Here is a 13,924-nt window from a genome sequence, read left to right as displayed (position 1 = left end):
TTAAATCCTTTTCCCATTTGCCTTCCTTCTCCTTCACCCTTTAATGAAAATCACTGAATTTCTTGGGATAGGAGAAATACAGTAGTCACAACCTCTGTAATAGGTAATCTTTTTCTGAGTCCCAGCTGTCAGCTGAAATCATGATGTCTTTTGTGTGTAAATAAAATGAGCTCCAACTCTCTAGTTCATGTTTTTTGGGGATCCCAGAGGCAGTGCCCAGATTGCTGGGCAGGCTTCACCTCTGCCCCCAGGAAATATCTAGAGGGTCTAGGACTTTAAACACCTCTGTCAGCTCTGTCTGGAGGCTCCTGTACACAATGAATTCTTGACTCCCTTGGCATCATATGCTGTAACACTTATTCCCTTCTGCCAGGATGAGCCAGAGGAATAGCTCAGCCCTCCCCCTTGGTTTCCCCAAACACCACACACAGGTCTGTGTCTAGCAGATGTGAGTGCATATCTGGGTACGCCAGCAGAGAGAGTTCACAGAAGAGCTGTGCAAACCCATGTCAACTTGAATTGTAGGTTACTAGCTACTTTTCCTGACATATTACACCTCACAACTCTCTGCCTGACCCCCTCTCTTCCTGCAGTCTCCTTCCAGCTCTGCCTCTGGGGTCTCCTCTCCTGGGCTTCCCCATCCACCCCTATGCTCTCCCCTTTATTGCACAGGCCCCCTAACTCATCCCCAGATTCTAGCTACATTCTACTTCTCCACAGATGCAGCAGGCTTGAGAAAATAGTGTCATCTGTCCCAGGATCATATTTGCCCTTCTTCAAAGTGACTTCCATCAGCCACCTGCCTTGGAGTCACAGCTTTAACTATTCCCAAGGACTGGCAGAGCCTTATTAGTTCTTTTGTTGTTTTTTGAGAGGGTGGTGGCATTTGTGGTTTTTTTTTAATCCTTCTCTCATCCCACCAACTCTGTGGAAGGGAACATGAAAAACATTTATTTTCTTTTTCATATAAATTGCATCACTCTCTTGAGGGGTCAGGAATAGCTTAATCATTTTTGGTTTTAATAACTTTTTCCCTCTGAGATTCAATTCCTTAAACCCAATTTTCCTCGTATCAACTGCTCTTTTTGGGGGAAGGGGAATCACTGAATGCTGATTAGGCTTTGTTTTCTCATTGGCAAAATGGAAAGATGGGAGTAGGTATCTCCGAGGCTCCTTATTTGTTTGAAAGTATGTAATTCTTTGACTATAATTACTTAGATTTATTTTTAGTTTAGCAGTTATGTTTCCAGTTAAGAAAATAGGTCTACATCATCTATTTTTTTTATTTTGAAGTGAAATGGTGAATCAAAACGCTAATAACATTTTTATTCTCTTTTCTCTAATTAGTTGATTCTCTAAGGAAGGGTGTCTTTTAGAACCACACATTCTTAGTTTGCAACTTAAATGTATCACTTATAGGTGTTTATTTGAGATACATTATCTAATCTTTCTGACCTTCACTTTTTAAGAATGTAAAAGAGAATGGTAATGACAACTATCTCATCAAGTTACTATGCGGAATCAGTGAGATGATTTATGTGAAAATAATTTGTAAATTATAAGTCATCATCAAATGTTAATTCATTTGAAAGGACAAAACAACTAGAAACTGAGAAAGAAGAGGAGAGATATGTTCTGAAGCATGATTGGTATCTCTTAGTAATAGAAGAAGACGATTCAAATTGCCACAAACTGATGATTGGTCATGCACCTTCCTCCTGTCTCAATCATTGGCAATGCATTTCCTCATGGGCTGGCGTTGGTTTGTTCAATTGACATGTACTTCACTGCGCACAACTGCCCACTTAAGAAAATGTATTGGTATCGAGAAATCTGGAGAAAGATCACAGATACATTGATTTATTTTCACTCTGTAAAGCCAGCCCTATCTGAAGTAAAGATCCAGCCACTATAGAGTTGCCACATTGTTTCTTATGTCATGCATATCTTTATTTGGTCCTTCAACCACTAAATTTCACAAAATGTTAAACTGAAAAACACCAAGTGTCAAAGACAGCTGCTGGAGAAAGAAGTAGAGTTAGAAAGTCTTGCCTCAGTGCAAGATGACATTGCCCAGCCCCTGAGTGGTTCCTGTTGCTGACGTCCTGTCCCACTCCTCAAAGTGATCACGGTGACTTTCCCTTTCTCTCCATAAGTCCTTAAGTGGCTTTGACCCTTGCTTGAGTACCATTCACTATTGCGCGCTTCCAACAGCCTTGCCTATTGAAGCTCCCACCGGTTGTCTCAAGTTATCACTATTCTTGTGCCAAACCCTTTTGCCTTCACTCTAGTCTGTTCTGAAACTATTTGCTCTTTTTCTTGACTAATAGCCTCCAGGGCTCTGGAATTCACACTTCACACATAATCAGACACTTGGTTACTCCTGCTTTCTTTTTCTGATACATACATCTTAACTTTCTCTTCAGTGATTTCTCTTTCACTTATACAGGCATTTTGCTCTCTCCAATTAAAACAAACAATAAACAAAATTAAAGTATACTGTTTCCCTTGGTGTTTCTTCATCACCCAGGATAAGCTTTTTCTTTCTTCAACTTGTCTCTTCCCTTCTTCAGAATCTTTCTGGAATCTTTCCTGAGTCAATTTGCATCTTCTAAAAAGCCAACTATGAGACACAATTAAAGGTGCCAAAGATTTGTTGGGAGATGGTTGTGATGAACAAAAGGGGAGAGGAAGCAGAAGTAAGTAGGAGCCTGTCACCTCTAAAAGGGTGAAAAGGAAGGAAGGCAGATTGTATAGAAAAACCCTTAGTTTGGCATGACATTTGAGAAAACCTCAACCATACCAAAGGAGCACCCGGAATAAAGAAGGTGCATTAGGGGAGTTCCAGGTCTGGGTAGACTGGCCCAGCTCTACACCCCACAGTGCCGGCATGGTTCTCTCCAAGAGAGCCTGAACACCACAGCATATTGGCCTCACAGGAACCAGTCACTCTAGTGAAGTCACTTTCTCAACGCTTATAATTGACTATTACCCTTTCTCTATATTTGCAACTTTTGATGAGCTACTTCTTATGGGTTGGCAAAACTTATGATTCTCCAGAAGTATGCCCCACCACCAACTCTCAATACAGAGTCTATAAAATATTGCAGCCAGCTATATCCACATCACTTGGCCTATATGGTTACAGTCAATTTGCAGGTTTATTCTCTCACCAGCAGGGTACAGAGCTGCCTGAATAGCTGCAGGAGTTGCCATCCAGTATTAGTTTGTAAACATGCAAAAGGTATGTTACAATTCTGAGACCTTAAAACCTACACTTAGTGCTAATTTTTTGCATGCATGCTTGATATGTGTGTCAGACACTGCTCTGAGTATTTTATATGTGTGATTTCAAAAAATCTGTATCATTACTCTTTGAGGTAGATTCTATTAGTATTGACATTTAATAGAAAGTGATATTGAGGCTAAGAGAGGTTAAATAAATCCTTCAAGACCACAGGGCTAGGAATTGGTTCAACCAGGATACAAGCCCATTGATCCTCATAGCTCACACAACTCATATATTTTGCTATACCATTAATATTCAAAACACTTCTCTATAAAACGGTTAACCGTAAAATGTTGACCTAATGTCTACTTTAGAGCATATGCATTATGCAGCAATATTTTTTTTTTCTGTCTTTCAGGTCCCTGCATTCCTAATCCATGCCATAATGGAGGAACCTGTGAAATAAGTGAAGCGTATCGCGGGGACACTTTCATAGGCTATGTTTGTAAATGTCCCCGAGGATTTAATGGGATTCATTGTCAGCACAGTAAGTTATCCATGGTCATTGTGCTTTTATTGTTATTGATTGCAAAGTATACAAGTCATTATCATTTTTGTTTGGAGTGGAATAATAGAATCTCTGAGCAGCAAAGAGCCCTGGCAGTTGGCTAACGCTGCTTCTTGCACACTGAATACACCACCTCCCCAGGCAAGGACTCCCAGACTGTGTTCTGTCCTCTCTGTGGCATGGGGACTGTCAGTCTTTTGTTGCCCTTTTCATTAGCGTTCAGCCACACTTGCAAAATGTAGCTCTTTCTATTAAACGGATACCTGTCTCTTTCTTCTATACTTGTCATGAAGCTACATTCTTCAAGATTTCCAGATATAATTTTGTAGACTAGCTTGAGAGATGATACCCAGAAAATAAAACACCCTCCCTCCCCCTGCTCTATCTATAAGCCAGTTTCCTCCTTCTTAACATGTTGGCATTTTTGCATGAAAATCTTTGAAAGTTCAACAAGTGTGGTATTTGCACTTTTCTCCTTTATCCCCATTCTTATTTATCCTGGGAAGTTAAACAAAATATATCCACTTGTGATGATTTCTTCTCAGAAGTAAAGCTCAACATAAATGCCAAATGGGCCAGGTGGGCCCTTAACTGCTGCAGGGGTTCAGCAAGCAGGGCGGCCACACTGGCCTGTCAGGGAGGCTCTCACAGAGGCTGCGGCCTGTGAGCCGAGTCGTGATGGGGGATAGGATGTTGGTCAGAGGGAGGAGAACAGGGGGATGCATGACACATGGCGGGACTCGTGGAGACAGGAGCCTGAATAGTGGTCATTAAGACCTTGGTGTTAGGAATGCCTAAGCCCAAGGTGGGTGTGTCAGTCAGAGCCAGATTTCCAACCACCAGTAAAAAATATAGTGTGTCTCCTGGCTCTGAGACTTTGGGGGCATTTTATACTTTTCTGGGGACTTGCCATCCCTGGGAGCTTGTGGAATTGCTGTGAAGCCTGTGAGAAGACAAGGGGCATTTGTGCTCCTTACAACCAGCATTTGTAATTGTCTCTGAGCTCAGGTCACCGAAGAGGAACTGAGAGCGACTGTGTTTCTCAGCCTGGGTCCCGACTTGCTGAGGCTGATTCTCCCCTATGGTGGCATCATTGCTCAGCCTCCACACATGAATCCAACACTTCCCCAGAGAGACAGAGCTGGGAGCCCAGAATCCTGGGCACCCTTCATTTAGTTGATATTTACTCAATCCCATGGAGATAATATCCCTAACTCACTAACAAAACTACAAGGTGTGTCAGAGCTGTGCCCAGAAGGAGACCGTCAGGCTACCCAACTTGAGCTCCTTAATTCAGAGCTGCCTGCACACGGCACACACACTTACAGAAGATCCCTCCCTTGGAATTAGAACAGTGCTCAGAGGCAGGAATTGCACCCAAAGGTCATACCTGCGCAGCTTCCTCTTTTCTGTGCTGCATGGCCTCAGGAGAGAGAGAGGTTAAAAGTACAGAGGCAGATTCTTACTGTTAGGAATCCTTAAAAAGGCAGTGTCTGGAAGGCACGTGTAGATCCTAATGTCACTTAAATATTTCATATTTATGAGCCACTTCACCCTAAACTACTGCTGATGTCAATGAGAAGTTGGGGCTTGCCCTTAAACCAGAGATTGGGAAACTCCAAATCTAAGTTCTAATTCATATTTGTACAACAACACAAAACTCTTCTCACACCTCTGGGATTTTTTTTCTTCATATTGTGAAGAAATGTTTTCGTTTCAGTTATCTCTAATAGCCTAGAAGTCCCGTTGGAGACATCCAATCATCATGGGTGACATACACAGGTGGGGCGGGGTCCACCTGCTTCTGACTCCCACAGATTGGCTGGACGTGAGCCCTTTCAAAAGCACCATCATGTTTGGAGAAATAGAACAAATCATTGTTGTCCCCATTCCCTAAAGTAGAATATCCACATCTTTCTCTCATAGATTACACCATCCTCAAATAAGCTCATTAACCCACATAAAATGTTGAATTTCAAGGCTTGTTGTGAAGCACAAAGAAACCCCCCACAGCAGCTGATCTCCCACCAACTGTAAACCCATGTTAGGAATTTCAATGGAAAGCCCTAGGCTTTACTATTCAATTCAGAACTGGGATTTTGTGGTGTAAACAAGTTGATCCCTATTCTCTGAAGTGCATCACTATTAGAAGTAACAGAGAATGGAGGGAAAGAACTGGTTTGGGAATCAGAGACCTGGATTTGACACCTGACCTTTACAGTTATTGGATAAGTGACCTCAAGCCAATCCCTTGGCCTTTCTGCAATTGAAGACATAGAAGTTAAGGAATTGAACTGGAAATAGATTATCTTTGTTCCACACCAGCTAGGAGAGTATTATGACTAAATGGGTAGCTTGCTTACTGTATAAAGGTTGTCAAGCCTTCCTCTTTATAGATTAAATTGAAAGAATTTAAAAGTCCTGGGAGCCCCGAGAGCTTTTCCAGGTAGGAGAAAACCAAAGCAGCTCTTTTAATGCTTTGCAAGAACTGGTAGGCATTTGGGTTTTTCCCCCAGTGGTAATAGTTTTATGGCCTAGATATGTAAACCTTGATACTCAATGTGTGGTAATGCATTAGCAATGCCTGGAATCTTGTTAGAAATGCACATTGTCAGGTGCCACCTTAAACCAACTAGAATGATCCCCAGTCGACACCCAAGCATATTGAAGTTTGAGAAATACTGCCCAAGGCTCTCAGTAGCTAAAAGTAATCATCTCATAAATTAAAGTAGCAACTTTGCATTCAGTTACAGAATAGTAATTATAGGCAAAATATTTAGTGTGGCTTTTGCAAATCAAAACTTTATTGAAAAATCAATGAAAATGAGAGATATAGAATATGACATTCCTTTTGAGAAAAGAATTTTAAAAATTCTTCAGAAATTTACATATGGGGGAACTATTTAATTTACTTCTATATGATAGAATGTGAATTAAATATCTTTGGTAATATAGCTAAGTAGTTAAAAAATTTATGTTTCATGATACAGACATGACAAATACATAGTCAATATGTATACTTTAATGATTAATTTGTCAATATGTTGCAAATTAGGAAAAAAGGCTTTAGTACCAGCATTATTATTACCTATATATTCTTTTAAAAAATAGTAAATATTAGTTTTTAGAATGATTTTTGGCTTATGGAAATATTGAGCAGAGCATTATTATATATCTCTCCTCCTACATAGTTTCCCCTATTATTAACATCTTATATTGATATGCTATATTTTTTATAATTGATAAAATAATGTTAATACATTATTACTCAATATTTTGGTTTATATTTTGGTTCACTGCTTATATTATAGAGTTATTTAGTTTTTAAAAAAATACATAATATCATGTATTCACCTTAGCTTCATACAGAATAGTTTCACTGACCTTAATGCTCCACCTATTCATCCTTTCTCCCACCCCACCACCCTGGGCAACCACTGATTTTTTTTTTCTATTTCTATAGTTTTCCTTTTCTAGAATGTCACATAGTTGGAATGCTATAGTATGTAGTTGGAATCATATAGTGTGTAGACTTTTCAGACTAACTTTTTTCACTTAGCAGTGGCATTTAAGGTTCTTCCATGTCTTTTTATGACCTGATAGCTTTAAAAAAAAAACCTGCTGCATAATATTTCATTTTATGGGTGCACCACAGTTTGTTTATTTATTCACCTATTTGAAGAACATTTTGTTGCTTTCATTTGGGGAATTTATGAATAAAATTGCTACAAACATTCGGGTGCAGGATTTTGTTAGACCTATTTTCCACTCATTTGAATAATTATCTGGGAGTGTTACTGCTGGATCAATTGGTAAGAGTACATCTATTTTCATAAGAAACTTCAAACTGCCTTCCATAGTGGCTGTGTCATTTTGCATACTTATCAGAAGTAAATGAGAGTTCCTTTTGTCCTGTATTCTCAATAGCATGTTTTTGTCAGTGTTTTGGATTTTAGCCATTACATATACATTTTTTGTGGTAATGAGAATAGCATGAGGTTATAACTTTATTAAACTAATAATGAGTAATAATTGTTTTATATAGAATTACCAAATTAGACATGTTCTTAAAATGCCATACAATAATATGAAACATGTAGTATGTATACGTATATAGATGTGTGTGTATGTGGGTGGGTGTAATTATAAAATGTAAATTACAGAATGAATTAAACACCAAAATTGTCTAGAGTTTAGACTTTTGAAAGGCATTCCTAAGCAATCAGTTTTCTGTTGGGAGCCAAATATAATATGGCTAAGAGTAATCGTATTATATTTGTTGCCAGTAACAAATCTAATGCCTTAGGGAGGGACCATTTCTTTATTCCCAGAACTCTTTGCCCATCTTACCAAGGAAGGCATTCTGAGCATTCTTCCCTACCTACACAGCTCGGCAGCCTTGGATTCCTTTGAAGAGCACATTTTCTTGGTTCCTATTCTTTGAGGAAGATGAGCTGTTCCAGGTGCCCACCAAGCCCAGAAAGAAAAGGGGACTGCTACAGAAGTGGCCCATTTTATCAGATTAGCTCAAGATAATATGCTCTCTAGTCCTCTTTCCCACTGAGAAAGTTGGCCAGAAGAACATCTAACCTAAAATTTTCCTCTTTGTATATTATAATAACTATTGTAAAACCATTTGGTCTTAATGGTATACTATTGATTAATTGATTTATACATTTAACAAATACTTACTGAGTCATTTTATTCTTGTACCTTACCTATTTCACTTTTCTTAGAGTTAGCCAATGAAATTTGCTGTTTTAAAGAGCACTGCTATTTGGATCAATTACATATTTGGCAATTGCATGTTTTATTTGTTAGGTGGTGCTTGTTAAACATACAGAATCTGGCCCCACCTCAGCCTTATTGAATCAATATCTTTGGTCAGTATCCTGGATATAGTTCATGTAGGGAGCGGCTGGCCTGGCCCAAGTTAAAAGCATCTATATGATCCTTACACACACCAAGCTGAGGACAACTGGCTTAAAGAATGACCTTTCATTTCCAAATTATACTGGAGGAAGCATGCTGTAAGGGCAATAATTCTGGATTAGACCTGGGTTTTGATGCTGTTCTATTTTGATCAAGTGATGGAAAGTCAGTTAACACTTAATGGTTCTGAGCTTCAGTTTTCTCATAAAAAATTCAATTTAATTCAATTCAACAAACCCTGAGAACCTCACATTGTGTTATGTTCTGGAAATAACATGCTTATGAAAATTGGATTTAATAATCCTCTGCCCTGCTTCCCTATGCCTAATGGACTAATATTTCTTAATTTATTGGTGCTTCTTATTGGTCCTTAATATTTCCCTTACTTTGAAATAATTTTAATTGTAGTTTTTTAGAAAAAAATAGTAGGACTCTCCATTTGTAGCTTTATGCTTTTCTATAAGAATTCCTATCTTAGCATGCTTCATTCTAATAGGTAATTATTTATTATTTTTTTTAAATTACTCTTTCTAATTTTGGCTTGATGGCCTCTTTATTTTCCCTTTTCCACTAGAGGATGAATTTGCCCTAATAAAGTATTAATTTCAAAACTGCCCTAATAAAGTATTAACTTCAAAACTGCATGGAATTACTTGGAGTTACAACTGACACTTGTAAACTATATAACTTACATGTGTTAAATATAAGGACCTCTAAGAAAACTTTCAAAATAGACTCATCTCCATCCCCCAAAGATTTTTCTGACTGTGGACTGAGATTTCAAATTGTCCTGTTCACTGTTGTTTTTGCAGGTAAATGTTAGCCCCCTGGCTCTATAAGGCAGATGTTCTTAAACTTGGTGTACATATAAACCAACTGGCAGTGCAGATAAATATTCAGATTTCTCTTGCTCATTCATAGATATTCCAATTTAATAAATTAAATTTGGACCCAGTCTGACTACTAACAAGTACCCTAGTGAACCTGACACCAATGATTCTAGAACACTGGTTCTCAGCCTTGGCTGCACATTAGAGTCACCTGGGGACCAATGAAAAATACTGATGCCTAGCTCCCACCCCAGAGATTCTTATTCAATAGTTCTGGTGTATGGTCTAGGCATTAGGAGCTTGAAAACTTCCCCAGATGATTCTAATGTGCAGCCAAGGGTGGGAGTCAGTGTTCTAGAACCATGCTGTGGGGAATTACTATGCCTTAAAGGGAAATAAGCAGAGAAATACTCAAAGAGAAACGAAGCTTAGGCTACACACATGGAATCCCAGACTAAATGTATAATCATGCAAATTTATTGAATTTTATTTTCATTCAGTCTTTGCTTCCTATAATGCAAATTATCTTACAGCAAGAACCCTTAAATGGTTGAAAGAATCAGGCCAGAGGAACATATTAACTTACTGTCTTTAAAATATATTATCCCTTAGAATTCCAAGGCATTTTTATTTGGCTGTTTTCATCCTTTGCAGGAGTCTCACAAAGAGCACCCTCCTGGCAGGTGTATGGAATGGATGCTTACACAGAGACACTATTCAAATGCAGATGTTGTGATATTTGCAACAAAATTCTCAGATAGTCACAAACTCAAAATATTTTAAAATTGCTATTTATATAACAGCTGGACAATCTTTCCTCCCTGTTACTTATTGAAAGAAATCTGATTGTCAGTAAGACATAAACTCTGAACAGAAATATGTTATACAAATTTTGCCAGAAAGTTATACTCATGAAGGTGGTGTATTTATACTAACAGAACTGCTATATTTATGCTAATAGAACTGATTCACCTAGGATTTTGTAAAGGATCTCTCCAATAATAGAGATGGTACCACAAATACAGATCTGTAAAAAATGGTTGCGTGTAATCCAAATTTCCTAGGCCTCCCAGCTTGTGGTGAAGTTAAAATTGATTTCCAAATTCCTGTTGCTGTTAGCTGCCATTTTCCATACCATTTGCCCATGTAGAACCTCATTCTCCCCTGAAGTCCTCCAAGTCCTGTCAGGAAATAAATTATTTTTTTCACACATGAAACACATATTTTGTGAGAGCTTACTTATTATTACTAGGTTGCCACAAGTGCTTAGGAATGAATACAAACTCCCTGGCTCTGCTATTGATCCCACCTTGAAAATACAGCTCAGGGGCAGGCTACTCTGTCTTCTGCTGGTGGCCACCAGGCAACTGAGATGCACATGATCTGAGGGATATCAGGGCAATCTGAGCCAGTTTAATGACAGTGGGTTGTATTGTGTTTCTTGGGATTGAAAGTTGTGTGGCTTTTCCTAGAGCAGTGATGGCGAACCTTTTGAGCTCGGCATGTCAGCATTTTGAAAAACCCTAACTTAACTCTGGTGCCGTGTCACATATAGAAATTTTTTGATATTTGCAACCATAGTAAAACAAAGACATATTTTTGGTATTTATTTTATATATTTAAATGCCATTTAACAAAGAAAAATCAACCAAAAAAATGAGTTCGCGTGTCACCTCTGACACGCGTGTCATAGGTTCGCCATCACTGCCCTAGAGACTCACACATCCTTTTACTGCTCAGCCTTTCTGCTTCCTGCCCTAACTGCCCTTTCATTCAGGGCTCAAACTGACACCTCAGGCAGGTTGGGGGACAGGTGCCATGTCTCTACCACGGAGAGTTTCAGCAGACTCATTTCACCACATTCAGTTATAAAAGCAGTAGCACTTGTGCACATGGGAATGCATCTCTATACGTCTCTGAGGTGTAGTCATCCAACAGGCATATGCTTACACCTGACTCTGTGCTAAGCACTCTTCTGGACATTGGGATATAACACTAAACCAAAGTAACCAAGTCCTTGGTATCATAGGACTTCCATTCCAAGAGGGAAAAGGGATAATAAAAACTATGACAAGCATATTTACTATACAGCCCAGCAATTGCACCCTTGGGCATTTATCCCAGAGAAGTGAAAACTCAAGTTCACACAAAAATCTGTATATGGATGTTCATGGCAGTTTTATTGGTAATACCCCAAAACTGGAATGGACCCTGGTGTCCTTCAACAGGTGAATAAACAGTGGTGTGTGTGTGTGTGTGTGTGTGTGTGTGTGTGTTTAGTGGAATACTCACTGCTCAGCAATGAAAAGGAGGGAACTGTCTCCAGGAAAATTAAGCTGAGTAAAAAAGGCTAATCCTAAGAGGATATTTACTAGATAAATCCAATTATAAAACATAGTTGAAATGACAAAATTTTAGAAATGGAGGACAGATTAGTGGGTTCCAAGTGTTGGAGAGTAAGGAGACAGAGGTAAGTGTGTTTATAAAGGACAACATGAGGTATCCTAGTTCAGTTCCTACACAAACCTACAGATGTGATAAAATTATATAGCATTACAGTCACACAAATAAGCATAAGTAAAACTAGAGAAATAAGAATAAGATTGATCTGTTAATATCAATATTTTAGTTACGCTTTATATCAGAATTTTGCAAAATGGTAACTAATTAGAGGAACTGGGTAAAGTGTACATGGCATGCTTCTGTGTTATTTTTTTTACAATTGTACATGAATCTAAAATTATCTTAATAGAAAGTTGAATTTAAAAATATAACTTAGTATTGCATAATATCAAGTACTAATATATATTACTAGAGGCCTGGTGCATGAAATTCGTGTGCGGGTACGGTCCCTAGGCCTGGCCTGCGATCAGGGCCATCTTCACAGGCTGCCTGCCGCTGGCCCCGCCCCCCACCACCACTCACCCCCGCTTCCTCATTCACCATCAGGCAATTGGAGCCTGATGGCTGGGAGAAGAGACCGAGGGGTCAGCCGGCCCCGCCCCCACCATGGGTCGCCCTCTGTGTGTGGAGCAACTGGTGGGGCGGGGGCCTTGGCCTGGTGCCACTCGAGTTCCCCCGCCACTCACTCCCGGTTCCCCATTCACCATCGGGGGATCAGAGCCTGCCGGCTGGGGAAAGGGACTGAGAGGTGGTCAGTGCGCCTCATAGTGACTGGTGGAGTGGTCGTTCTGGTCGTTCTGCCATTAGGGTCAATTTGCATATTACCCTTTTATTATATAGGATAAGGATAGGGACTATGGAGTAGAGTTATTTGAGTGCCATTTTAGAGCATGGCCACCGAAGTCCTCTCCTGCCATGTGACCTTTGAGCAGAGACATGAATGAAGTGAAAGGGCCAGGCAGGTAACCAGATGGAGTAGCAAACTTAGAGTCCTAAGATGGATATGCTTGGAGAATAGAGAATGATGAGGAGAGGGGCGAAGAGGAGACCTGAGCAGTAGTCAAGGAACAGAAGATGTAGGGCTTCATAAGCAATAGAGAGGACTTCGTGTTTGATTGTAATTGTGGAAGGGCACCTTTAGAGGCCGGACAGTACATGAATTAACTGTTTGGAGGATGACTGGCCACTGGTGAAGAATAGGCTCTGTTAGGGTTAAGAATAGAACGCCTGAGACTAGCTGGGAGATATTGGTAGGTTGGACTGAGGTGGTCATGAGGACTTGGAAGAAGCTGAACAATGTTCAGATTGTAAAATAGTTTGAAGTGAATTATACTGGGACCATAAATATTTGGTTTTTGTTAATGAATTTCAGTAACATAATTTTTTTTACTTCATGTCATATTCATGGGCAACAAATGTATTATTATAATTTCCAGTATGCCTTATTATTGACTTTTGTTTCCTGATTTTAATAGTATTGTTAGAATAGCATCTTGAATTTTAAAGAAAAATATGTAATTTGCCCAAATATACATATATATCAATAACTTAAATATATATGATGTTATTTAAAATACTGAATTTTCAAATTTTGATATTTTTAAATGTCCCACAAGATTGGATGCCTTTATATATATTCTATTGCTTTATCTTTCACATTGGCTGAGTCTTAATAGTAAAATACAGAATGTTTTAAAGAAAACATTATAATAGAAGGATATGTAAATCAAACTAATATAATTACATACTAAAATACAGTAATGATAATGAAAAAGAGACCATCATTTACATTTTAATTGGATATCTGGAAATTTCAATTGCATTGAGTAGATATTTACTAATAGCAGCTTTTAGAATGTAACTTGATTGACTTTGCTCTCACTATTCCTAATTGATTTTGCAATCATGCCATAACCTATCAATTAAAGAAATTTAAGGCAATATCCTTTGGAAACAAATTAT

The 13,924-nt window shown here is 38.8% G+C and overlaps 1 protein-coding gene across 1 annotated transcript in view; it reads left to right on the top strand.

Annotated features, from left to right (window-relative positions):
• The window catches only part of EDIL3 (EGF like repeats and discoidin domains 3), a 411,761-nt gene that overhangs the window by 187,826 nt on the left and 210,011 nt on the right, over positions 1-13,924 (top strand). Inside the window, exon 4 of the mRNA XM_070412295.1 lies at positions 3,648-3,776. Within this exon, the coding sequence (XP_070268396.1) occupies positions 3,648-3,776 (129 nt within the window). The remainder of the gene's footprint in view (positions 1-3,647; positions 3,777-13,924) is intronic.

The sequence above is a fragment of the Myotis yumanensis genome, unplaced genomic scaffold (genome assembly GCF_028538775.1).
Source record: "Myotis yumanensis isolate MYYU_CA2020_CCGP unplaced genomic scaffold, mMyoYum1.0.hap1 SCAF_4, whole genome shotgun sequence".
Taxonomy (NCBI): Eukaryota; Metazoa; Chordata; class Mammalia; order Chiroptera; family Vespertilionidae; genus Myotis; species Myotis yumanensis.
The sequence above is the reverse complement of the archived record's forward strand: the minus strand, read 5'-3'. Positions and strand labels throughout refer to the sequence as shown.